The sequence below is a fragment of the Pelodiscus sinensis genome, chromosome 32 (genome assembly GCF_049634645.1).
Source record: "Pelodiscus sinensis isolate JC-2024 chromosome 32, ASM4963464v1, whole genome shotgun sequence".
Taxonomy (NCBI): Eukaryota; Metazoa; Chordata; order Testudines; family Trionychidae; genus Pelodiscus; species Pelodiscus sinensis.
Window position 1 is genome coordinate 5,544,039 of NC_134742.1, and position 27,530 is coordinate 5,571,568.

The following is a 27,530-nucleotide window of genomic DNA, read 5'->3' on the forward strand; positions in this document are numbered from 1 at the left end:
TGATCGGCAGAGGGAAATGAAGCCGCGATTTAAATAATCACGGCTTCATTTAAATTTAAATGGCTGCCACGCTCTGCCGACCAGCTGATGATCAGCTGTTTGTCGGCAGATCAGGGAAGTCTGGACGCGCCACGGTTGACAAGGAAGCCTTTGTCGACCGGCGCAGGTATGCCTCGTGAAACCAGGTTTACCTACGCCGGTTGACAAAGGCTTCCTTGTCGACCGTGGCACGTCCAGACTGTTCCAATCTGCCAACAAACAGCTGATCATCAGCTGGTTGGCAGAGCACGGCAGCCATTTAAATTTAAATGAAGCCACGATTATTTAAATCGCGGCTTCATTTCCCTCTTCCGATCAGCCTAATCTACATGGCTCCATCAACGGAGCCATCTAGTTTAGACACACCCTTTGAGAATTGGTACAAGGACCAATTCTCTCTGCGGTCCTTTTCAGCATATACATGCAGCCAGTAGGTGAACAGGTCCGATGACAAGGATGCAAGTGCCAGCATTTATGTAGATCAGTGGTCCTCAACCTTTTTAAGCACAAGATCACTTTTTGAATTTAAGTCCGTCCAAGATCTACCTCAAACCCAAATACCTACTCCACCCCTTCGCCAAGGCACCACCCTTCTCACTCTGGGTATGTCTACACTACAAAGTTAATTCGAACTAACGGATGTTAGTTTGAATTAACTTTGATAGGCGCTACACTAGCACTCCGCTAGTTCGAACTTAATTCGAACTAGTGGAGCGCTTAGTTCGAACTAGGTAAACCTCATTCCACGAGGACTAAGCCTAGTTCGAACTTATTAGTTCAAATTAAGGGGTGTGTAGCCCCTTAATTCGAACTAGTGGGAGGCTAGCCCTCCCCAGCTTTCCCTGGTGGCCACTCTGGCCAACACCAGGGAAACTCTATTGCCCCCCTCCCGGCCCCGGAGCCCTTAAAGGGGCACAGGCTGGCTACGGTGCCCATGCCAGGTGCAAGCCTGCCAGCACCCAGCTAGCAGACCCTGCACCTGGCATGGCTCGAGCCAGCCACCCGATGCCCCCCAGCCCTCCCCCTCTTCCCGGGACCAGGCTGGCGGCTCCCGGGAGCTTGCCTGGGACCGCAAGAGGCGGGCACTTGCCTGGTCTAGTGCGGACATCGTGGACCTTGTCCACGACCTCCACACTAGGCACAGGAAAGTGGCCATCTAGGGCAGGAAAGCTGCCAGCCTGGTCATCTGGGAGCAGGTGTGCATGAAAATCAAGGTGGTCCACTGAGACCCCCGACCCTGAGCCCTGAGCTTACAATGGCCGTCCTGGGTCAGACCAAAGGTCCATCTAGCCCAGTAGCCTGTCTGCCGACAGCAGCCAACCCTAGGAACCCTGGAGGGGATGGACCAAAGACAGTGACCAAGCCATTTGTCTTGTGCCATCCCTCTCCAGCCTTCCACAAACTTTGGGCAGGGACACTACTCCTACCCCCTGGCTAATACCACTCCATGGACCCAACCTCCATCACTTTATCTCACTTCTCTTTAAACTCTGTTTTAGTTCTAGCCTTCACAGCTTCCTGAAGCAAGGAGTTCCACAGGTTGACTATTTGCTTTGTGAAGAACTACTTTCTGTTACTAGTTTGAAGCCTGCTACCCATTCCTTTCCTTTGGCGTCCTCTAGTCCTTCTATTATGGGAACTAATGAAGAACTTTTCTTCATGCACCCTCTCTACCCCACTCATGCTTTTATAGACCTCTATCCTATCCCCCCTCAGTCTCCTCTTTTCTAAACTGAAAAGTCCCAGTCTCTTTAGCCTCTCTTCATATGGGACCTGTTCCAAACCTCTGATCATTTTAGTTGCCCTCCCCTCTCCCACCCTCTCTCTTCCCCTCTCCCACCTCCTTTTCCCAGTCTCCCCCAGTTTTGTTCAATAAAGAGAGATTCTATTTTTGAACACACATTTTCTTTATTTTGTACATCAGGAAGGGGGGCTTGGGAAGGGTAAGTGGAAGGAGGTGAGGGAGGAATGGGGTACGAGCCCCCGATGGGGAGGACTGGGCTGGCTCTGCGGGCTTCTGGGGGTGGAAGCTTTCCTGCAGCCCTCCAATTGCCCCCTCTCCCCAGATGGCAGCCTGCAGCAAATGCAGCCAGTCTGATGGCCGAGTGCTGTGATGTGCCCAGTGTGGGTACTCCAGGCAATCCAAGCCAGGACTGCTTTGCAAGCGGGGCACCCCTGAGAACTGTCTGTCCGGGGTGGGGGTCGGGTCCCTTTAAGCACAGCCCTCGGCTAGCCTGAGGCAGCAGCTCCACGCTCTAAGTTCTCATCTGATGCCCTGCCGGCACTGCTTCCGGCCATCCTTAACCCCGGTTCAGGGTCCACTTAATGTGGACATGCTAGTTCGAATTAGCAAAACGCTAATTCGAACTAGTTTTTTAGTCTGGATGCGTTAGTTCGAATTAGCTTAGTTCGAATTAACTAATTCGAACTAAGTTAATTCGAATTAGCGCTGTAGTGTAGACATACCCCCAGTGAAGATGGGGTACAGCGGACAGGGTCAGAGTGACCTAAATGCCCCTTTACCTCTGTCTCCCCCACTCTGAACAAGCAGGAGGCTCTGAGGGGCAGTTCTGAGCAAGAGCAGCAGGATAGTGCAGGGAGGGGCAGCTGAAATGCACGCACTTGATAGTCTCCCAGCCACACCAGTCAGGATCACCTGTCGGAGGCTCCAAGATCTACTGCTAGATCCTGATCTACTGGTTAGTGACCACTGATGTAGATGATACCCGGCTCTACCTATCCTTCACCACCCACGTCTACACCACTATCCCCAAGACAGTCCAGGGTTTAGACAAGATCAGTTCATGGATAAAGAACATCTGAACCCAAGCAGGTAAGAAGTGATGCTGATGAGCAGAGGAAAAGTTTCTGAAGAGTTCACAGCCCTGGGGCTGTCTCCACTGGTTGAAGATACACATCCACAGCTGGTCAATTCAGTCTGTAATGTCAGAGTACTCCTGGGTTCCTGGCTGATATTGAACACTCACAACGCAACATCTGGGAGTAATGCTTTTTTACCAGCTCTGTTTGGTTAGAGAAGCCATCCCATCCTGGCAGATGAAAACCCAGCCTCGGTTATTGACACTTTTGTTCCCTTTCAGCTGGATAATATGCCTGGACATGAAACCTTCAGTGCCTAGGAAACTCCATCTATGCTGAACACTGCAGTGTCTCTTCAGGAGCACAGGCTACCATGGACACATCAGATCTGTCTTCTCAACACACTCACTTCCCAAAGAGGAGGTATCTGAGCCTTTAGCTATGATCTTTGAAAAATCATGGAAGACAGGGGAGATTCCAGAAGACTGGAAAAGGGCAAATATTGTGCTCATCTATAAAAAGGGGAATAAGAACAACCCAGGAAACTACAGACCGGTCAGTTTAACGTCTGTCCCAGGGAAGATAATGGAGCAGGTAATTAAGGAAATCATATGGAAACACTTGGAAGGTAATAAAGTGATAGGGAATAGCCAGCATGGGTTTGTGAAGAACAAGTCATGCCAAACTAATCTGATAGCTTTCTTTGATAGGATAACGAGCCTTGTGGATAAGGGAGAAGCGGTGGATGTCATATACCTAGACTTTAGTAAGGCATTTGATACGGTCTCGCATGATATTCTTATTGATAAACTAGCCAAATATAACTTAGATAGGGCTACGATAAGGTGGGTGCATAATTAGCTCGCTAACCATAGTCAGAGAGTTGTTGTTAACAGTGCTAAATCCTGTTGGAAAGGGATAACAAGTGGAGTTCTGCAAGGGTCTGTTTTGGGACCTGTATTGTTCAATATCTTCATCAATGATGTAGATATTGGGATAGAGAGTACGCTTATTAAGTTTGCGGATGATACCGAACTGGTTGGGGTTGCAATTTCTTTGGAGGATAGGGACATAATTCAAAATGACCTTAGCAAGTTAGAGAAATGGTCAGAGGTAAACAGGATGAAGTTTAATAAAGAGAAATGCAAAGTGCTCCACTTAGGTAGGAACAATCAGTTCCATACATACAAGATGGGAAGCGACTGTCTAGGAAGGAGCATGGCGGAAAGGGATCTAGGGGTCATAGTGGACCACAAGTTGAATATGAGTCAACAGTGTGATGCTGTTGCAAAAAAAGCAAATATGATTCTAGGTTGTATCAACAGATGTGTTGTAAGCAAAACTCATGATGTCATTCTGCCGCTCTACTCTGCACTAGTTAGGCCTCAGTTTGGAAAAAAGAAGATTAAGGGTGGACATGATAGCGGTTTTCAAATATCTAAAAGGGTGTCACAAGGAGGAAGGAGAAAATTTGTTCCTCTTGGTTTCTGAGGACAGGACAAGGAGTAATGGGCTTAAAGTGCAGCAAGGGAGGTTTAGATTGGACATTAGGAAAAAATTCCTAACTGTCAGGGTGGTCAAATATTGGAATAAATTGCCAAGGGTGGTGATGGAATCTCCCTCTCTGGAGATATTTAAGAACAGGTTAGATAGACATCTGTCAGGGATGGTGTAGACGGAGCTTGGTCCTGCCTTGAGGGCAGGGGGCTGGACTCGATGACCTCTCGAGGTCCCTTCCAGTCCTATGATTCTATCAAGTTCAGGATCTGGCCTTGTCTTCAGAGGCCTTTGTGGCCTGGGCCCTCGGTATCTAAATAATCATCTAAAGCTCTGGGAAGCAGACCAGTTGACAATTCCATTCGTCTGGCTCACTGGAACTCACAACCCTAAGGGCTAAGCTTGTCTGGGAAGGAGACAGAACGTTTTCTGCAACGAACTCCCTGCAGAACTAAGGACCATCACAAACCTCACCATCTTCCACACATGTCCTTGATCTTGCCATCTCTAATACAAACACATCACAAGAGGTATATTATATGAAAAAGCAAAACAAACCCTCTCACACCTTACTAAACCAAGGCTCCAGTGCACATTTCTCCCTCTGGGGAGGTGATGAGAGAACAAACATGTGACAGATGTTAGTCACGTTGCCTAATGCACTGCTAGAAGTCTCATGTACTTTGGTGATGATCGTGGTCTACGATCCGGCATAGACCAGAACAGAGATGTGCTACTGCTCAGCAGAGGGCAGACATATACATGAGATTGCTCTTAGGAACAAACCTCCTGCTGTACGCTCACACCTTTCTCTGTACTTGCCATGGCTGGAGAAGTAGTTTATGCTGATTTGAATATTCCTGGAGCTGGTTCCTCTTCCAGGCCACCACAATGCTCTCAGAACCTCAGTAAGTGGATTTAGTTTCTATTTTTGCACCAAAATGGGCAGTCTTTGGTTAGGATTCTTTTTTCCTAAGATTTTTTTTTGACTTGCAGCATTGGCAATTTAGAGAAACTGTGTCCAAAGCCAAAAGCCAGCTGTGTGCTTTATGTATGATGTGACTTAGCTTATGTGAAATTCTGTTCCACTCTCAGCATTTGGCAACTGAATTCTGTTAAGGGAATAGAGTGCACTTCAGTTTGTGAGTGCAGCATGTCACAGAAAACTTCTTAGTCTTTGACATGCAAATACGAGTGCAACGGAATATAGTTGTTCTTTATATGACACCCTTCCTACTGATTTCATACATATTTGGGGCGGACCAACCAGCTATTGAGGTAACAGTACACAGTAAAACGCTTCGGGAGTAGCTGAGTTAGTCTGTACAGGATAAACTTAAAAAACAACAAACAGCCTGGTAGCTCTTTATAGACTAACAAAACATGTAGATGGTATCATGAGTTTTCGTGTGCACGGCCCACTTCTTCAGATGACTGGCGTTTTATAGTTGGGGGGCAAAGAACAGTACGTTGGGTGAGTCTGAGAAAGAATGATTGAGCACAAGGAATGTGGGAGGCTCACAGATTAGAATTTGTTTTATTGGAGAGAAAGTTTAAACTCACATACCTCTGAGAGAAAAGGTGGAATCTGAAATTAGGTAGGGAGCCTGTTATGTGCAGAGGGTCACAAAAACATGGCGGATAACAGCACTATGGGCAGGGATGGATTTAGGGGCAGGCAACTGCCTGAGGTGTTGGGCTTAGGGGGTGCTGAGTTGAAGGTGAAATGGCTACAAAATGCAATTAAAAATAAGGTTCTGAAAAGTATAACAAAGGGGTAGGGAGAGGACACTGAAAATGTTCCTTGCCTGGAGTGCCAGTTGGTTTAGGCCAGCCCACTGACTGTTGGAGCAGGAAGGAAGGGTTTACTCACCTCTACAGTGATAAAGGGGAATTTGCCCACAAAAGCTCGTGATCCCATCTACATGTTTTGTTAGTCTATAAAGTGCTACTAGACTATTTGTTGTGTTTTAAGTTTTTCCTCTATAGTGAGCTAAGTAGGGAGAGGGAAACCCAGCAAATGAGGAATGCAGGGAGAGGGATCTGAAAAGAGAAAGAAAGGAGCAAACTGGCCAATGGGTGGATAGGAATGACTGAGATAGCAAAGAGGATTTTTTTTCTGGATGCTGAAATGGACACAAAACTAGGAAAATGTTCTAAGGACAGAGAGGATGTGAACTGTTTCCGAGTGCAGGAGAGACTGTGAATTATTGCATTGTGGCTTAACAAAGGCACAGAATTAAGAGAGTCTGTCAAGGGGAAGATGATAGAGGAGGTAGGGACTGTAGTGTCATCAGTGTTTTAGGAATATTGAAAATACAAGGAATCATGTGATTCCTTTAAAGGATGGAAAGCGAGTATCATACATTCTTTGTGATTCCTGTGAAAAAATAAATTAAATTAGTTAAAAATCTTGATACTCTGTAGGCTGTTTGGGGGAAATAATGTAAGTATTAAAGAGCTATATCTTCCATAAGTACAGTCGGGGTATAGATTTACATGAAGGGTAACATTTTCAAGTGACTTAGATCATTCTAAAAATCCCACTGTAATAGCCCAGCTATTTCATTAAGCTCTATATAAATTGTGACATATAATCAAATATACGATATCGTTGTTACCGTCACTTATTCTTGTATAGCCTTTTATCTCATACGTTTTTCTTCCTTAAGAATAACTACAACTGCATTAACTTAAAAAACAACAAATGGTCTGATAGCACTTTAGAGACTAACAAAACATGTAGGTGGGATCATGAGCTTTCATGGGCACAGCCCACTTCTTCAGATGACCGGAGTTATACTTTGAAGTGTGTTGCTTTACACTTGCTATGAACATAACTGCGCTACTGTATAGCTTTTGAAATAGTTTCTTATAGATGTGCCTGATCTAGACAGTGCATGTTCGTGCCATGAGGGCAGGGGACTGGATTCGATAACCTCTTGAAGTCCCTTCCAGTTCTATGATTCTATGATACAATTTTATTAAAAGCTGATGTTTTCCTACAGGTCTTGCTAGGCATCACAGTAATGCCTAGCATAATATGTGGCTATCTAATCAAATTTAATTTTTGTTGTGAACCGTTATAAAATTGTATCCATGCACTTGTGATATTATTTGCTGACAGCATTTGATCTATTCTTGAAAAAAGTTTTAGGACTTAGATTCTGCTTGTTGCATCAGTGTAAATGCAGAGTGATTCCATACAAGTCAATGAGATTGTTCCAAACAGATACTGATGTATCCAAGAGCTGAATTTGTTTTTAAAACTGCTTTTCTAGTTGCAGTTATTTAGTTAATTCACAGAGTCAAAGGCCTTAAGGGACCGTCTAGTCTGAGGTCCCATATATTTCCCCAAAATAATTCCCAGAGCAGATCTGGGTAACAATAAAATGCAGGACAATGTAGCACTTTAAAGACTAACAAGATGGTTTATTAGATGATGAGCTTTCGTGGGCCAGACCCACTTCCTCAGATCAAATAGTGGAAGAAAGTAGTCACAACCATATATACCAAAGGATACAATTAAAAAAAATGTGTTCAGTCTTGATTTTAAGCTTGTCAGTGATGCCGAATCCACCAACACCCTTGGCAATACAGTATTTCCTGTCTTACAACTAGGGCTTGATCCTCCAAATGCTCGTGGCCAGAGCACAGAGCTTTGTGCTGCGGGTCGTCCCAAGGACTACACGTGCAGATGCTTAACTTCACTCACATGAGTTATGCCACCGAAGGAGTCATTCCCACATTTAACATTACACCTGTGCTGAAATCTTTGCAGGATCAAGGTCTACGGCTGACATTAAAAGTCTCAGAAGCTGCTGTTAAAATCATTGTCACAATATTGACTTAATCCAGTAGTTAAAGTTGGAAGATGGATTCCAATATACAGAAAACCTTGATCTTTCCACTTGCATTTCCTAAAACCCCTCTTCTTTTAACCTAGAATAATTCCTGTTAGTCTGAAATTAGAAGTCTCAGAGGGGTAGCCCTGTTAGTCTGTAACTTTGAAAACAACGCATAGTCCTCTGGCACCTTAGAGATCATCAAATATATATATAATCACGAGCTTTCCTGGGCATCATCCACTTTATCAGATCAAGCTCATCTCATTTGACAAAGTAAGTTCTGCCCACAAAAACTCATGATAATGTATAATATCATGAGTTTTTGTGGGCAAAACTTATCTATGTCTATGTCTATGTCTATGTCTATGTCTATGTCTATGTCTATATATTTGATAGTCTCTAAGGTGCCACAGAACAGCTCCTTGTTTTTGAAGCTAGAAGATAATTTTACTTAGAAACTTTAAAGTAAAATCGAGAAGCCATTTTAAAACAAAGAAAGACAGAAAACACAACCACCACCACCACTCATTAGCATTCATTAATATGAAACTTGCCAGATGTGGTGCTAAGAACCTGAGGTTCTACTTTGGAATTGACACCTCATTGTGCTTGGCACGTATATATCAAGCAATAATTGTTTCACTTTTCAAAAATTATTTCCACTATTTTTGTCCACTTATAATTCCAGAACAGTTTGTTCTGTAAAGTTCAAAATAGTGAACTAAAGTAAGTGTCTGTGGAAATCCACACACAAAGATCCACTTTTATGAATGGAAGAATGCAATATTTGAACTGACTCAGAAGTAACAGTGGTTACAAAAGAAAGAAATTTAAGTAGTCTGTATCGATTATAAACTCTGTGAATAGCCATAAGAGTGTCACAAGTTTCATCAGGAACAAAGACCCCTTTGCTAGTGAATGCAGTTCGAAAACATAGTCTGAGTTTAGTTTCAAGATGGCAATGATTGTCCTTTGAAAGAAAAAGAGAGAATGTCAATTGAGTCAGGCTCGAGTTGTTGTCAATGTTGTTTTTTGGAGTCTGATCCTATTTCTTTAAAAGAGAAAATAGTACAAACTCAAAGGGAGATAAAGAGCAGCAAAATTAGAAAATGCAACTTCTATCTTTTGTGTTAACTCTTAACTTGTAACCTTGTTGCTGCTTATCAGCTTATCAGACTCCTGGAAAACTCATTCCAGAATCAGGCTGTTTAGGGCATTATGGCTAGTTGTCTTTCTCTGGTCAAAGGCTCACAGCAATGCAGTGTTGGATGGCTAAGCCAGACTCTTATTACACAGAAGGCAGAAGGAGAGAGATAGGAAAGAAAAGAAGTAAGTTACAGAGAAACTTACAGGTGTGTGTGGGGGGGAGGTTATAGCTACTTTGGCAGATATACAGCGCTAGCAGCTACAGTGATGCTCAAAGAGCACTGCAGGAAAACTACTGTTGTGTGTTCACACTCTCAGCACACACAGTAGTGTGATCACACTTGTAGCAATCGCAGCTGCTTTTGGAGCAGTGCACTCTGGGCAGTTATCCCTTAGAGCCCTTTTCCATTACTCAGGCTTGTGTAAGGTGGGGGGAGCGGTTGCAGGGCATCCTGGGTCCTATGCCAATGTCCCGTACTGCATAGCTTCATATCCCATCAACCCCTTTGCTTCTGGTGCCATCTCCAAATGGTTTTTGTGCCGCACGTTCTGCCTCTTCAGTGTGTAGCAATAGAAACTGAACGGCTGAAGAAAATGCTCATAGGTCTCACTAACATGTCGCAAGTGGCAGTCAAGTTAGTCCTTAACCTACAGTGTGACAATGAGGAGTCAGATACTGATGGCACCACCCCCATAGTTGTTCTGACACAAGATTTCTTGACATACTGCACAGACTATGGTGAGAGATACACTCCCAAAGAAACCGAGGAACCACCTGATCAACATCCTGTACAGCAAACAGGAAAACATCAAGAAAAAGCTCTCAAATCTGGAGACTTATATAAAAAACCAACCTTCCACACAAACTTCCACATGGCAGGACTTTACTAAAATAAGATGGGAGATTTATATTACACACTTCACTTCTCTACAGAGGAAAAAGGACTGTAAACTGTCTAAACTCCTACCTGCCACATGGGGCCACGATAGTGGTACCCTTAACTCACCCAGCAATATCATCAATCTATCCAACTACACACTCAGCCCAGCAGAAGAGTCTGTCCTATCTTGGAGACTCTCTTTTTGCCCCACCACCCCCACAAACATGATACAGTTCTGTGGTGATCTGGAAGCCTAATTTTGCCATCTCCGATTCAAGGAATACTCTCCACACAACACTGAACAGAGCACTGACACACAGATACCCTCCCACCAACAGCACAAGGAGAGCTCTGCATGGACCCCTCCTGAGGGTCGAAACGACAGTCTGGATCTATACATAGACTGCTTCCTCTGATGTGCACAAGCAGAAATTGTGGAAAACCAGCATCGCTTGCCCCATAACCTCAGCCATGCAGAACGCAATGCCATCCACAGCCTCAGAAACATCTCTGGCATTATAATCAAAGAGGTTGATAAAGGACACGCTGTTGTCATCACGAATAGGTCTGACTACCAAAAGGAGGCTGCCAGACAACTCTCCAATACCACATTCTACAGGCCACTTTCCTCAGATCCCACTAAGGAGTACACTAAGAAACTGCATCATCTGCTCCAGACACTCCCTACAAAAGCACAGAAACAAATCTACACAGACACACCCTTAGTGCCCTGCCCGGGGTTATTCTATATACTACCCAAGATCCACAAACCTGGAAATCCTGGACGACCCATCATCTCAGTCGTTGGCACTCTCATTGCAGGACTGTCTGGATATGTGGACTCTCTACTCAGACCCTACACCACCAGCACTCCCAGCTATCTCTAAGACACCTCTGTTTTCCTGAAAAAACTACAATGCACAGGTGATCTTCAAGAAAACACTATCCTAGCCACCATGGATGTAGAGGGTCTCTACTCCAACATCCCTACCAATATAATATACACTATCATGTGCTAGCAATGCCCCTCTGCTATACACATCGGCCAAACTGAACAGTCCCCATGTCAAAGAATAAACAGACACAAATCAGGTATCAGGAATGGCAATATAGAAAAACCTGTCGGAGAACACTTCAATCTCCCTGGCACACAGTAGCAGATTTAAAGGTAGCCATCCTGCAGCAAAAAAACTTCAAGAACAGACTTCAAAGAGAAATTGCTGAGCTACAGTTCATCTGCAAATTTGACACCATCATCTTAGGTTTAAATAAAGACTGTGAATGGCTAGCCAACTTCAAAAGCAGTTTCTCCTCTCTTCACACCTCCACATCATCTGCTAGAAGTGGGCCTCATCCTCCCTGACTGAATTGACATCATTATCTCTAGCCTTACTTTTGATTGGTACTCTTTTCTTATGCCTGTATATTTATACCTGCCTCTGGACTTTCTACTACATGCATCTGATGAAGTGGGTCTTTGCCCATGAAATCTTATGCTCCAATAAATCTGTTAGGGTATGTGTACACTACCCTCCTAATTCGAACTAGGAGGGTAATGTAGGCATACCACACTTGCAAATGAAGCCCGGGATTTGAATTTCCCGGGCTTCATTTGCATAAGCCGGGCGCCGCCATTTTTAAATCCCGGCTAGTTCGAACCCCGTACCACGCGGCTACACGCGGCACGGGGTAGCTAGTTTGGATTAGGCTTCTAATCCGAACTAGCTGTACTCCTCGTGGAATGAGGAGTTTGAAGTAGGAATAAGAGATCCTCCGGAAAAGGGCTTTTTTCCGGAGGATCGGGGCCAGTGTAGACGCTCTTTTCCGGCTTTTCTAAAAGCCGGAAAAAAGCGGTGGACATTTTTATTTAAATGCCGCGGGGGATATTTAAATCCCCCGCGGATTTCCCTATTACGACCTGTAAAATTAGTATGCCCCTTTTGAAAAAGGGGCCAGTGTAGACGTAGCCAACATGTGTGTTCGTGGCAGTGTTTTTAGTTTTTTTTGTTGACAAATTTTTAGCCCATGTGCTTGATTTTTTTTGGGAGACCATCTGGCAACCCTACATTTCAGAATCAAATATTTGATTTTGGGGAATATTTTTATTTAAAAAAATACCAATTTTCTGCAGAAAGCAAACACTTTTAGCAAAAAATGTAGACTCAACCTCAATTTTCTATAAAAAACCACTCTGATGGAAAATGTAACCAACTGTCCTGGTTACTGGTTGCTTTTAAATGAAGAAATCTACATTACTGTATCATGATCAGGCTACTTGCTTATCTCTTACTACTAGGAAGTTTACAGTGAGTGCCATGTACGGGGAAACAAAAGTAAGGATGCTATGCGGAGCAGTGGCTGTGAAGAATGATTTGGGAGGGTCACCCATGCATAAGAGACAGTGTGGGGAAAGATGTGGACGTGTACTCTGGGAGAAATAGGCGAAAGAAGCTGCCATTGTTGATGCTACTCCTGGTGGTAGGTAAAGAAATTGCAATAGGGTGCAAGAGAAGAACAAGTTTTAGTGTTATTCCCTACCCTGGAGGCTGATTGATGTTTCTCCAAACATTGTCTCTCATAGGTTCTCCTCCATGTCCCCGGTGGCATCACATCGCTGTAGGGGTCAAATGGGCTGGGATCATCGTCCTGGTAATAGCTGTGATAGCACTGGGGCTTTGGGGTAAGTAGCTCCGATCTGTTTATCTGTGAACTCTCTTCTCATTCCCAAATCTGAATGACATTCCGTCCTTGATTCCAGTCCATTTGCAAATGAAACCCTGGGCATTACATCACCACCAGGTCAAAATGTTACAGGAACAAGGTATAGTTAAGAGCTGGATTCAGGAAACTTGTATGATCTGGCTAAGGCAGGTTTACTGTTACGTGTAGATGGTGGGACCAAAATTCACCTATACAGTGTAGTGAATACTACACTGTCTGATGACTTACACACCCTCCACAATTGTTTTTTAAAAATCTCTACATAGCTTCAATAGCAGTGATTTTCATTGATGCTGATGTTGTTTTGAAGTTTCCCAGTTCCATTGCTCTTGTGAAGGACAGTGCAGAGGAGCTCAGAATACATCGGAGAAGAATGAAACCAGAATTGTCAATAGCACTGAAGGAAGCTCCAGCCTGGAGGATTTCCGGTCTCACTTGAAATCAATTCTATGTGAACCCCCCAACGGCAGCTTGGCAGGTAACTGCAGCTCCTACTGTCCCAGAGCCGTAACTCATTCTCCCTTAAAGAGTTTGCAGCACTCTCACCATGACTGAAAGCCCTGGTACCATGTTAAAAGGACACTGTCAGCTTGAAATACAATGGACAAGATTCATACTGAGGCCCCTTTATGTACATTATGCCAGTGTAAAAACCCCCAGGCATTCAAAACCCACAAGTCAGGCCTAGAAAAATCACAAGATTGGCTTATTTTAGGAAAATTATAATTTGGGGTTCTTTATATTTGCTTTCTAACTTCTGAGCCTTGAAATTGTACTTGGGTTGCACTGTCAGGCTTTTCTGAGATTTATGAGGACCAGAAACTTTTCTTTAATGAAATTGAGATTCTTACCTAATCCCATAATTCCAGGAGCTGGGACTTTAAAGAAGACACTAAAACTCCACAAGACCAGGGCCGACTTATCCAGAAGGCTCAGTAGGCACAGTGCCTAAGGCCCACAATACTTTTAGGGGCCCACAAATATGTTTTAATTTCTTTAAAAATCAGAAGAAAAAAAATGAACTTTTATGGTCAAAGAAAATGTTTTAATTTTTTTCTCACCTCAGAAAAAAATTAAACTTTTAGGGCCCACAAAAATCTATTACATTTTGCCTAAAATAGAAAAAAATAAAATGTTGAAGTATTTAAAAAGTGATAGAAATGTTGCCATGTTAGTCTGGTGTAGCTGGAACAAAAAACAGGACTATGTAGCACTTTAAAGACTAACAAGATGGTTTATTAGGTGAGGAGCTCTCGTGGGTCAGACCCACTTTGATCTGAGGAAGTGGCCCACGAAACCTCATCACCTAATAAACCATCTTGTTAGTCTTTAAAGTGCTAGAAGTATTTAAAGTTATATCAAAAATAATTTTTAATATTTTTTTATGGAGGAAGGGGACCATGAAGACAAAAGTGCCTTGGGCCCACGAAAGTCATAATGAGGCCCTGCACAAGACATGTGATAAAAATATGTCTGATGGCAACACTGCTAATTGACAGGGTAAAAGGGGCTAATGGGGTTCTTTTTTTTCTCAAATGTTCAGGAGGCAGGAAGTTACGTCAACAACTAGAAAAGTTAAATGTAACAAGTTGTGAAGATTTTCATGTTGCAACGAGGCAACTTTTTGTCAATCAGCTCTTCTTAGAAAGACAGCAGGAGAACAATGTCCAGACAGCAGGGTGTTGTCAAATAGATCAGGTGCTTTTTAATATGATGTAATGTAGGGGTGGCCAACCTGTGTCTCTGAAGCTGCATGCAGCTCTTCAGAAATTAATATGCAATGCAGCTCCTTGCTGACTCTGAGGCTACGTCTACACTGCGGGTGTTTTGCGGAAGAGGAAATGCAAACGGAGTGCTCATTTGCATATCTCATGCTCTCATTTGCATATCTTCTTCCAGTCCTTTTTGCAGAAGAGGTTTTTGCGATAAAAAGCCCTGTGTAGACGGGGCCATTTATCAAAAAAAAAAAAAAACCCTTTTGTACAAGAGCCTGTAAACCTCATTTTTTGAGGTATAAGAGATTTTGCATAAAAAGGATTTTTTTCTGACAAATGGCCCCATCTACACGGAGCTTTTTATCGCAAAAACCTCTTCTGCAAAAAGGGTCAGAAGAAGTTATGCAAATGACACCACGAGATATGCAAATGAGCACTCCGTTTGCATTTCCTCTTCCGCAAAACACCCGCAGTGTAGACATAGCCTGAGGCTGGAGCTACAGGTGCCAACTCTCTAACATGCCAGGAGTCAACGCCCCAGGCCCCCCTCTTCTATGGGAGACGAACTGCCTCCCCACCCTCTACCCTACCACAGGGAGAAAAGGGTGCGTGCCTCAGCCACAAGCACTAGGAGGGAGGACGGAGTGCATCCCCAGTCTCCCCAAACACGGAGCATAGGGAGGGCAGGCTCTGGGAGCAGAAATATTTCCCCCCCTAGAATGTCTACAGCAAGCATTCTGGGGTGGAGTTTAGGCAGGGCCAGACTGGTGATTTGGGAAGGCAGAGCCTTCCCTTGCCTATTATACCCGATGTCCATGGCCACCCTGGCCTAATGCTTTAGGTGGAGCAGTGATGTACTATACACCTCCCACTCCTGTCATTGTTATTTGTCACCAGTCCCAATGCAAGGGTGCAAGATAAATGCTCCGGCTGCTTCTTTCTGTACTGATCTGGGTATTTTACTCTATTGGCTCCTCTTTGTGTATCTCCACCTGTTTCTCATCCTATGTTGAGTTTGTTCGATCTTTGGGGCAAGGATCATCTTACTGCCGGTATGTGCAGCACTTAGCACAAGGCCGTTTTTGTGGCCCCTCTCTCCTATTCTAATAAGAATGTTGAATCATTATTGATTGGTATTGCAGCAGTGCCAAATGACCCAACCGAGGGTCAAATCTCACACACATACACACACACACCTTAACAAGAGAGTCCCTGCCCCACAGAACTTGCAATCTGAGGCTCTTTTTTACACTGTCACTTTATGCTGCTGCAACTTTCTCTCCAGGGTGGGAGAAATCCCCCTCTCCCCCCAACACAGCAAATTACAGTGCTGTACTGGACACCCTATGCTGGGAGCTATGACCCTCTTTTAGGTGGGGTACATCAACATTGAAATGCTATTTCGGGATACCAGAGGTATCCCAAAATAGCTGCCCGATGTCCAAGGAATGCGTCCACAAATTTGAAATAATTTTCAAAATAATGGGCATGCTATTTCACCATCCCTGTAAACCTTGTTTCACGAGGGATAAAGGATGGCTCGAAATAGCTCTTTATTTCAGAATTTGGTGACGTATAGCACAAATTGCGGCTCTGATTTCGATTGTAGAGTGCAGTGTAGACATACCCACAGAGAACATGGAGCTTGGAGAGAGCTCTCTCTCAGCTCTGAGGCTTTGCCCACACTTTTGTTTTAAAGCTCTGCGGCAGCACTTTAAACTCCAAAGTGTAAGTAAAATGAATTCTAATGCTCAGCTGTTCCTGTAAAGCAGCAGCAGGGACCTCTAGTGGTCAGAGTAATTCTCATTGCGAGAGCCACAGATACATTCCTTCTGCATTGGGTGGCCCCTCCCTGAATGCCTTTCCACCCACATGTCAGCCGACGGTCAGGGCAGTGTGTGTGTGTGTGTGTTTCTGAGAAAAGGTTTAACGTCCGTGTCTTTACTGCTAGGACCGGGTCCCTTCGCAGAGGGTAGCCAACAGGCCAACAGACGCCCCTTTTATAGGAAGAGCTTATTACACCTCAGATTTTAGCTGCTAGGATTCAGAATCCCTTCTCAACGGGCAGTCTGGGAGACTGAGAGATGCCCCAACGGATCTATCACCTGGGAGTGGCACGATCCAAACGCCCAAGCTCTTTCTATACCTGTCCTTTATGACCGGCTGAAGTTCTTTTAAATTGTGCTTGGTTCTGTTACAGCAACTGAAGGAGTCAGGTTAAAGCTTAAACAGTTACAGGTTTATTAAAAAAAACTTATAAAAAAGCATATGGTTACAATGGCTATTGCTCTATTTCTTAAATGTTAGCAAATACAGATCTTAAAAATGGTTACAAAGGAAATAAAGATAGAAAATAGAAATAATGATACCAAGTGACAGCTTAATCTTTAAAGAGCTCTAAGTCTATGTGTACACTTAAGACAAAGGACCACATCCAGGTACAATTTTTACCCCTTTCTGTGCCTCTCGACTCCAGCGGGTCAAGCTCAATTCCTAGGAAAGACGAATATGAGGTGGGCGTCCCCGTTGAACCTCGGGAGGTTAAACACCTAACCCGACCAGCAGATAGATGGTAGATTGACACTCAAAGTAAATATGCTGCTGGACCCATCTTTATACCCCTGGGGGCCCGTATCCTCTTTCTTATCTAAGATGCCAAATTCTACTGGTCCGTTTTGTGGCGCCAGTTCTTACAAGCAAGTTTCAAGTTAATTTACACTTGCAAGAGAGATAACTAAATTTTGAGTACTAGGCATTTTTTTTTTTTTTTTTACTGGGCAAGAGATTCCTCCCCCCGCGGACGGCTGTGTGTTCGTATCAATATGGGTTAAGTTAAGGGCACTCCTTGGCAGCCTCTTGGTCAACAATTGGCATATCTGTTTACAGCCATTCACAGTCACAGCAGCCTGGGCCTTCTGTTCTGTGTGCCCTGCATGCTCCAGGCAAGCAAAAATTGATGTTACAAGGGGGTTCCTGTCTGGCTACACCACACCGCTCATTCTCAAGGTACTCCTCAGGACCCAAAGGGAGCGAGCACAAGTCATATTGACAGCACCAGCCTGGCCCATCACCACTGGTACACGTCCCTCTTGGAAATGTCAGTGGAAGCCCCAGTCACCCTTTTATTCTTACTAGACCACCAGACACAAGATCACAGTCACCACCACCATCTGAACCTCCAGTTGCTCCATCTTACGGCCTGGAAGCTCTGTGCTGGAACTCTATGGAGCTTTCCTGCTCAGGCCAGGTCAGACGAGACCTTCCTAGCAGAAGAAAGCCTTCAATGGGAGCTACCTACCTTGCCAAGTGGAAGAGATTCCCAGTCTGGTTGGCCCAGTAACATCCATCTCCGATGATAGCCCCAATGCTGCTCATTCTGGGCTATCCCCACAGCTGAAGCAGCCCGGCTTTCATTAGCGTGGATAAGAGTGCACTTCGCCACCAAGCTGGTACTCAGGGGCAGGTGTTTCCATAGCCAGTGGTCAGACGGTTCCTGAAAGGGCTTGGAAGGCTTGCGGCTGCTGAGGGAGATTCCAGCGCCACCCAGAGGATTGGCAGAGTGCCCACAGCTGCGTTGTGGTGCACATTGGCACCTGCCTCGGTGCACATAGAAGTGTGTCCACACATGGATGGAAAAGACCAGAGAGCGTGCTGGTCTGGGGTGCGGACTCAGGGAGGGAATGCTGGTGTTGGATGCAGGCTTTGGGATCAAGTTTTGGAGCTGGAGGGGGAGAGGGAATTTGGGGGCAGGATGGGGGGAGCGATTACAGGCTCTGGAGGGAGCAGAGTGCACTCAGGGATGAGTGGCTGGAGGTACCAGGCTTACCTGGGGAACCCCCCTCTGGCAATGGCTCCTGGGGAGGTGGGTGTCTTTGGCTGCTGCTGTCCCCTGTGCTCCTCCAGACCCGCCTGCCCCCAGGAGATTTAAACACCTCAGGTGGCCCTGCCGATAGTGCAGTAGGGTGAGGGAGGCTTCTGGTCACTCACTCACTCCGGCTGTCAACAGGTGTGTCCCTGCAGCTGTGGGAGGGTGGAGGGGTTTCTGTGTTGTGCGATCCTCTGTGTCCTACCTCAGCACCCCTCTCCTTCTGTGGGGTCCCCCTCTCATACCCATCTTCCCCTTCCTGCTGCACCCCCTGGCCCAGCTGCCCACATTTTACCCCAGACCTTCCCATGGGGTCTGCCCCCAATGCCCAAGCTGCCCCTCACTGTAGCCTCACACTGGAGGGTGAGGGAGCTGTGAGTGCCCATTGCTCAGAGTGGGGCAGGAGTAGTGGCTGGGGGCAGGGGAAGGAGGTTGGTATCAAGCTGCCCCTCATCATAGCCTCATGCTTGGGGATGGGGATGCCTGTTGCCCAGCATGGGGTAGAAATGGTGACTGTGGGTCAGGGGTCACTCACCCCAGAAACCCCCTCAGACAGCAGCTGGCCAGGTGTGAGATCCCTCCTCTCCTCTTGCTTCATGGGAAGCCCCCTCATTGGAGGGAGTTGAGAGCTGCCAATCATGTTACAACCTCTTCCCTTCCTACGTACGGGAACAGTAGCCAGGGGCCATTGGCTGTGAGCTGCTGCCTCCCCACTGCTCAATTGTGGCACCTTTGCAGCATTCAGATGGGCCCAGGAGAGAGTCAGCAGCCACCCTGAGGCAGGGGAGAGACCTGCCCCCAAATATTGCAAGAGCCAAGTCCCCAGCTCTGACTATTCATGGTACTTGATCATCTCATGGCCCATATAACTCACCACCTGTGCCGGCACCCCAATGCTCTGCCCATCCCTTCGCCTCTTCCATATTCCAAACCCCTTATTCCCACCCAGAGCCCACTTACAGCTATGGACCAGCTTACAAGGCAGGGGCGGGGGGACTTGGACCCATTCTGGGCACCACCAAAAATGATACAAACCTGCTGCCCTGGCTCTCCACGTCTTTCGGCATTGGCAGTCTTGGACAGATACAGCCTCATGGGCTCCTGCACCTCCAATCTCTGTGCACACTGCCACAGCACAGACAGCATTGACAGCGCTCCTGGGCCAGGCTCCCACTCAGGAAATTGCAGGGTGATGATGCAAGCCTCTATCCACACGTTCGCTGTGCCCTGTGTGATCACCCAGCAGGCCGGAGGCGATGTGGCCTTTGGATGAGCAAAAGTCTCCAACCCACCACCTCAGCTTGGGCCTGGGAGTCACCTGATTGGAAGTGCCATGAACAAGCGCTCAGAGGAGAATAAACAAATGGCCGCACCTCTTTCGTAGCGGTTGTTCACGTCCATTCCAATAGCTCATCCTCCTACCCTCTGTCGGAGGAGCTGGCAAGATGGAACTGAGGGGGTGGAGGGTTGGCCGACCTCTGTATTGGGCACCATAAAGGTACAACTCCAGAGAATGCCCATACTGATCCTATGGCTAGCTACTGTGAGAAAAATCTTCTCGCTTCTGTACATGTGTGTACATACACACCTGACTGGAGTGGACATGAACAACACAGCTTGAAGAACAACAGTTATTAGACGGGAACAGTTTCCTTCTCTTGCAAAACTGAATGAAATCCTCCCTCTCCTCCAATAAAATCAGTATTTCCATTTGGAGTTCCCGCTCTGATCAGAGAATGAAAAACGGAAACCAAAATATGAACTTGCACTTAGGTCAAACGGCGTTTTCCATTAAACTAGAACTTTGAACAAGAGTTTTCAGCCGGCTGCCCGTTCAGAACTGATGACACCTCTGTTCCCATCTCTCCCTGCAGGGGGCGCCGGGTGCAAACTCTGCCCCACGGACTGGCTGCTGCGTGGGGACAAGTGCTACTGGCTGTCGAAAGGGCCTAACAACTGGAACTGGAGCCGGGACGACTGCTGGGGGAAGCGCTCGCGACTGCTCGTGCTCCAGAGCCAGGAGGAGCTGGTAACAAAATGCAGGAATAATACAAGTGCAGCTGGAGAGAGCCGCCTGTCACTAGTTACAGTCCCAGGGCAGCAGGGTTTATCCAGCCCGGCTCTGCCCCTCCGCTGCCTTTTTCCCAGTTCACCAAACTCCACACCAAGAGTTTTTCCCCTGCTGGGCACCTGGCTGATGCACACACAGCATAGAACCAGAACCCCACAGCTTCCTACCCCGCACTGCCCAGCTGGCTCCTGCAGTCTTTGCACCCCTGAGCCCTGCCTGAGAGTGTAGCAGGGCCCTTCTGCACAGAGCTCCTCACACCCCCAGCAGATCTCGCTCTGCCTTGACCGACCTGGGGCTGCCCTTGTGCCCTACAGAGCCTGGCTCCTGGTCACCTGCTTCCAGCACCTGTGCCCCTGCTCACAGGTGAGGCTGAACCTAGAACTCACTTAAAAGGTCAGCTCACCCTGTGACACTAAGGACTGGTGCTGGCTGTGATAGGTTTGATATCACAGACCCCCTTGAGACTGTCACCCAGTGTGCTGATCATACCACTGAGCTCATCACCCCACCCCCCTGTCCTCTGGGCCAGAAGCTCTTGTCTCCCCAGCAAAGGCTCAGAGTTGGAACAACCACCCCCCAGCAGAGCAACACAGATACTGAGACACAGCTCTGGGAGGGCTCAGCTCTAGGGCCTCCACAGCACCCAGGAGCACAGCCCTCAAAAGGGACCAAACCCCTAATTAATCTGGTCTTCCTCTGTACAGAAGTTTTACACAGAGAAAGCCCCTAAGTTCACTCTGTGCCACACCCCCCACACACCTGTAACAAATTATAAATACTGAGTTTGAACAGAAACACAAGTGTTTTTATTAAGTGTAAAAAGTGGGATTTAAGTGCTTGCGAGTGAAAACAGATCAAAGCAACACTGGGATAAATTGCCTAGGGAAGTTGTGGAATCTCCATCACTGGAGATATTTAAGAGTAGGTTAGATAGACATCTATCAGGGATGATCAGATTCTAGACAGTACTGGGTCCTGCCATGAGGGCAGGAGACTGGACTTGTTGACCTCTCGAGGTCCCTTCCAGTCCTAGTATTCTATGATTCTAAGTCACTCATCTACAATAAGCAAAACATGACAGAGAAGCCTAATATTTAACACTGTTACCTAGTCTTTATTCTAGGTAAAATCCTTCAAGTCCAAGCTAATCTTTTCCCTGACCTGGGTCTAAAGCTTCTTGTGTGGTTCCGGTTCTTTGTTTTCAGATTTCCTCATGTGCATCCTCTTTACGGCGAGGGAGGCAGTGTTCAAAGGCCAGCAGCAGATCCTTTGTTTGTTTTCCACCCCATAAATAGAATTTCCTGAGCAGGAACTCTTTCTTTCACCTCCCTTCCCCTCCAACGCCCCAGAAATGTACAGAATTCAAGATGGATTCCAGCACCTGGTGACCTGGTTGTATGTCTTTGTAGGACTAACCACAGTTCAGGCTTACAGGAAAACAAAACTATGTACAAAGTTGTTAACTTGAACACCAAGCGTTGCATTCCTCATGTATCACTAATGGCTTTCACTAGAATATCTGTATTAATAGAACAGGTTCAAACTTCATGTTTCTAACATGTTATACAAGACAGACACACACACATAAATAGAATACACAGATTCCACAGATTGCAACTTTAAAAGTCCTGTGATGTACTTCTCATGGAGCATATTTGTGTTATGCATGTTTATATTCCATAAAATATGCAGGCACATTGTCATATTACCAGGTCTGCCTAGAGAGAGACACATTTCTCTGCTACTGCGCTGGGACCCTGCCCACTCAGGGTGAGGGTGAGTTGGCTCAGCTGCTGATGGGTTCGCCTGCTGGCATTACGGGCAGAGCCACCAGAGCCCAGACCTGGCATTTAACGGGAGTGTCTGTTACAGCCAATTCACCCTCCCTGTCTGTTTGCCCCTCACAGGATTTCATACAGAATGTGACACAAGATGGAAAAAATGTCTGGATCGGACTTAAAGTGACACCCCCCGGGGGGAAGTGGACCTGGGTGGACGGCTCCCCGTTAGATCCAGCCCGGTGAGTGCTGCTTGACGCTTCCTGTTTTAGAAAAGCTCCCATTGCGTAACATGTTACTATGAAACATGCAATGTCTGTCTTGCAACTGGCTCACACCTCAAAGTTTTACTAGCCCAGCTACATAGGTTAAGAGCATTGTTACTGTGCCAGTAAAGGCCTTAGGGTAGCTGCAGTTCTACCAACATGCCTGCGCTGACAGCTGTGTAGCTTATGCAGATCAGAGGAACTGGCATAAGTTATACTGGTAGAAGCATTTATTTGTGGACATAACTGTGTCTGCACTAGAGGGTTTCCCATGGGCAGTTGGTGAAGATAGGACTGAGGGAGGCATGCTGCTAGCCCCACCTACAGCTCCGCCCCTTCTGCTGAAGTTCCGCCTCCCCACTAGAGGGAAGGGAAGAGGTGGAGTAGGGAGCTGAGCGCTTGCCTCCACCATAGGGCCCCCACCATGGGGAGGGAAGGGGGTGAGAATGCACACCCCCGCTTTCCCTGTCCCAGAGCATGGGGAAGGGAGGATGCCAGGCAGCTCCAGCCTCCCAGGCCCCGGAACAGAGGGACTGCAGGCATTCAGGGGCAGCAACATTTCACCCTCAGCACATCTACTGCAGGTGTTCTGGGAGCGGAGTGTGGGCAGGGCCATGCCTGGCGGATTGGGAAGGTTGTGCCTACCCCACCTAGGTTACCGGACGCCCATGGGGTTTCCTGTATAACTTTACCTCCTAATATAGACAGGGATTAAGGTACTTGTATGGCCCCCATTGCACTAGTATCTGAGCACCTTACAATCTTTACTTATCTTCTCATGCCCTGGAGAGGCTGGGTAGGGCTACAGATCAGAAAACTGAAGCACAGAACCTAAGCATAGAATTCACTAGAGTCGCTCGGTACCTCTCATTTCAAGGGGTGTTAGGTTCTTAAGTATCTTGAGAACCTCTGCCATTTCTGTTTTTTCCCCAAAAGAACGCCATCTAGACGGTGGTTTTAATTTCGAAAAGCCCTTTTTCAAAGAACGTGCAGCTGCCATTGTGCAAATGAAGCACAGGAAATTTAAATCCCGGCTTCAGTTGCAATTTTGATCTGTCTAATTTGCATCCTCTTTCAAAAGAGGGATGTAGTCTAGACATGTCCTTAGTGGTGTACCTTGGGGGTCTCCAAGAATAAACTTATTACAGTAATATTTTGGATCTAATTCCAAAACAACCATTATTAATAATGTAGATCTAATGGATTCAATTAGAACTAACCCACCTTTACTTAACAACTTAAAGAAATGGGATTTAACAGGTTAAAAGTGAATAAAATCAAAGTACGCAATGATAAAGGAAAGTTATTTAATTGGCATGTGCACTGCCACTATTTATCTCACCCCAGAATGTGCGCTCCTCTGGATTCAGAGTCCCAGATGCTTGCTTGACTGGGTGCACTGCAGGTCTGCAGCTGGAGTGGAGATAGCACTAGGCAGGTTCTGTGTGTGTCAGCCCTAGCCAGGCAGTCAGTCCAGGCAAGGCAGTCCAGCAGATCTGGGTCACTGGACACATCACTCTGCTTCTCTTTGGACTCAGAGTCAGTCTGTTTTCTGTACTATGTCCCAGGAAGTGGTTTCCAAAACTGCTACAGTTAGTTACAGCACCTTCTATGCAGGCCCTTCTTAGCCACAGGCACAGCCAGAGTCTCTCCCCTCCAGAGACAATCAACAGCCCCTGAAGCAGCCGGCTAGATCCAAGCCCCAGCAGATGCTCAGCAACAGGCTCTAGCTTCCAGCAGCATCTCGTGAACTGGAAGAGGCTCCACACCAGCCATTTGGCCCCTATCTCCCACAATGGAGCCCTCCAACTTTCTCTCTCCCTGGCTATGTCAACACTTCACTGATCTATCAGAAACAGATATGCAAATTGCAATCTTTTTTTCTTTGTGGAACAAGGAGGACAGAGCTTCCAAAAGAGCACATCTGTTCTTCTGAAAAAAGAAAAGAAAAGAAAAAAAAAGAAAAGAAAAGAAAAGAAAAGAAGAAGATAAGTGGAAGAGCAAACATGTTCCCTGGATGCAGCAGAGTTTATCCCCAAAAAACTCCGTAGTCTAGACACTAGACATAGACTAGCTTTCTTTAAGCCAAGCCTTGCCTGCATGCTTTGGGCACACCAGAGTTGAGAGAGGCCAGAAAGCGACACTTTGGACAAGACAGACAGCACCATTTATTGCCAAGGCAGGGTAGTGCAGGCTCCACCACAGTTCCATGGCCGTGAATGATCCTTGCTCTTTGACATGGTGAACACTCTCTTCCAACAGGGAGGGTTTTCCCAGAGAGACTTGTTTGCCTTGTATCACAACAGGAAGTTCCTGTGGTTTTGCTCCTTCCTGAATCACAGCCTGTCCTCCATCCTGGATGTGTTCCTCCTTCCCAGGAAAGGACACCCCATCTCTGTGCTTCCTTCCATCTCTCCTCTTCACAAGTGCTCCTCAAATTGGAAGAGTCGAGGCCTCAGTGATATTGACAGCTCCAGTCTACCCTTACCAGCACTGGTGTGCCTCTCCCTTGGAAATGTCTGTGAAAAGGCCAGTCACCTCATTGTTCCTCCTGGACCTGATAATTCAGGATCAGGGTCATCTCCAGCATCTGAGCCTTGAATTGCTGCACCTTACCATGTGGAAACTCCATGGCTCAATCTGATGGAACTCACCTGTTTGGTCCAGTCAGGGATGTTCTCCTAGGCAGTATGAAACCCTCCACTAGGGCTCCTACCTGGCTAAATGGAAAAGAGTCACAGTTTGGTCTTCAGAGTGTCTCCCATTTCCAGCACTTACATTCACACCCATGATAATGGATGATTCCTCCACCTCACACAGCAAGGGCTTTCCATAAGAACGGCCGTACTGGGTCAGACCAAAGGTCCATCTAGCCCAGTGTCCTGTCTGCCGACAGTGGCCAGCACCAGGTGCCCCAGAGAAGGTGGACTGAAGACAATGATCAAGCGATTTGTCTCCTGCCATCCCTCTCCAGCCTCTGACAAACAGAGGCCAGGGACACCAATTCTACCCCCTTGCTAATAACCTTTTATGGACCTAACCTCCATGAAATTATCTAGCTTCATCTGGTGTTTAGCAGGCTAATGGGGTCACCGTTTGAACTCTGGCTGACAAGTTCTATGCTGTACCTTTCCTGGCATGTAGCCTGGCTGGTAATTATAACATGGGTCAGGAGAACATCTGAGCTCAAGACCCTGGCGTGTGAAAGGCCTGACACTGCCGTGTTCCTGGCCCGGGATCTGACACAGGCAATTGGCAGAGCTGCAGCATGGTCACCCATACGTGCTTTGACCTCCCATTCTGCTGTTGCCCAGCAGGCCAGAGACCATGCAGCATGGGGCAGAGCCGTGCTGCCACCAGCCAAGCTGTGAGCTCTGCCCCCTCTCCACAACTCAGCCTGGGTAATTGTCTAATTGGAAGGAATGTGAACAATCCCTTGCGGAAGGAAAAATGGCAACTGGCCCTTTGTAACTTGTCCGGTGAGCTGGGCTGCTCATGTCCATTCTAGTACCGCACACCTACCCCTCTGTCAGAGCAACATGGCCAGAGGGAAGTGAAGGGCAGTGGGTGAGCAGGACCCTAGATTCTGTGCCATGGAGGTGGGACTTCTAGGAGGAACCTGGACTGAGCTGACAGGCGCTGCTAGAGGGAAACCATCCGGCTGCCCACACACACACCATTGGAAGGGGCACGATAAACACCCCGAAGCACTTGTTACAAACATGTTTTTCTGTATGTAGGTGCCTAAAGCAGCTTCTAAGACCCTTGGTGAATCCAGCCCCAACTATTCCCGGGGATGAGTCCCCAGGCTCTCTGCAGGGTCTGTGACTCAGGGCGCATAGTGCGAGTTTCCTCCCATCCTTGGGGCTCAGACGTTGTTTTCAAGGGAAGCTGAGACGCGGGATCTCAAGGTGGCTGCTGCCAATCAAAGAGCACTGGGTACTCATCCACGGGAATAGTTGGGGCTGGATTCACCAAGGGACTTAGTGAACTAGCTTCTAAGTCCCAGCAGGGAACAATCCAGGAGGAATCTCATGTTCTGCTGGAGACCCCCCCCCCCCCCCCCCCCCCCGCCAACTCCTCTCACTTCCTGGGCCATCTGCTCATCAGCCGCTCTGCCAGGAAGTGACCAAGGTGAAGGATAAACCCAAAGTCAAGATTCCCAGTGGAGTGAGGGGGAGGAAATATATGAAACTTAAGGGCCTTTCCTTATTACAAGGAATCACAGTGACACTGACTCTTTCATTCTGCAGCTTCCCGGTCTCAGGATCTGTGGATGGGAACAGCTGTGGTTGCATCAGAGGCAGAAGGATTGAGTCTCAGAAGTGCGGTGGTAGTTTCAGATGGATTTGCCAGAAGGAAGCTGCTGTGATATAACAGTGAGACGAAGGAGCCGTGTTTGCCTTCTACAGCCTTGACTGAATTAACAAACTAGTCTCCTGCCTAACCAAATACTCACAATTCTATATATTTTTTGTTAGACCCTAAGCTATCACAGGACTTCTCATAGTTTTAATCTTTGTGGTGCTTTACAGCAAGACGGTCTCTGACTCTTCTTTCATGACACAGTTTGCCTCTGAAATGAAGAGTCCACTGTGTTTCTGCATTCCAATATTGATTTAAAGGATTGATCTAGGCTAACAAGACAACCCCCTCGTCCTGTGGCTGTCTGCAAAATCCACAAAATGAGGAAATCTATAGGAAGCAGCAATCTCTCAATTTGCATCATGCAAACAGGCAGGCAGTCTGAGATGCACAATACACAGCGTTTACAGCTGTTTGGATTTAAAATTTAAATTATTTATTTGTGCACGTTTGTTAGTATGGCCTGCTGGAGCTGGAACACAGCAGGGACAGCTTCACTATGATCTGGCTCTAGCTGG

General features: G+C 46.6%; 1 protein-coding gene across 1 annotated transcript; it reads left to right on the forward strand.

The window, feature by feature from the left end:
• The first annotated feature begins 5,062 nt into the window (after positions 1-5,062).
• Positions 5,063-27,142, forward strand: LOC142823204 (killer cell lectin-like receptor subfamily B member 1B allele C). The gene is made up of 6 exons (XM_075913807.1): positions 5,063-5,264; positions 12,813-12,911; positions 13,263-13,430; positions 20,407-20,561; positions 22,511-22,623; positions 26,901-27,142. The coding sequence occupies exons 1-6, from the start codon at positions 5,180-5,182 to the stop codon at positions 27,022-27,024; spliced, it is 744 nt and encodes a 247-aa protein (XP_075769922.1). The 5' UTR covers positions 5,063-5,179; the 3' UTR covers positions 27,025-27,142.
• The last annotated feature ends 388 nt before the right edge of the window (positions 27,143-27,530 follow it).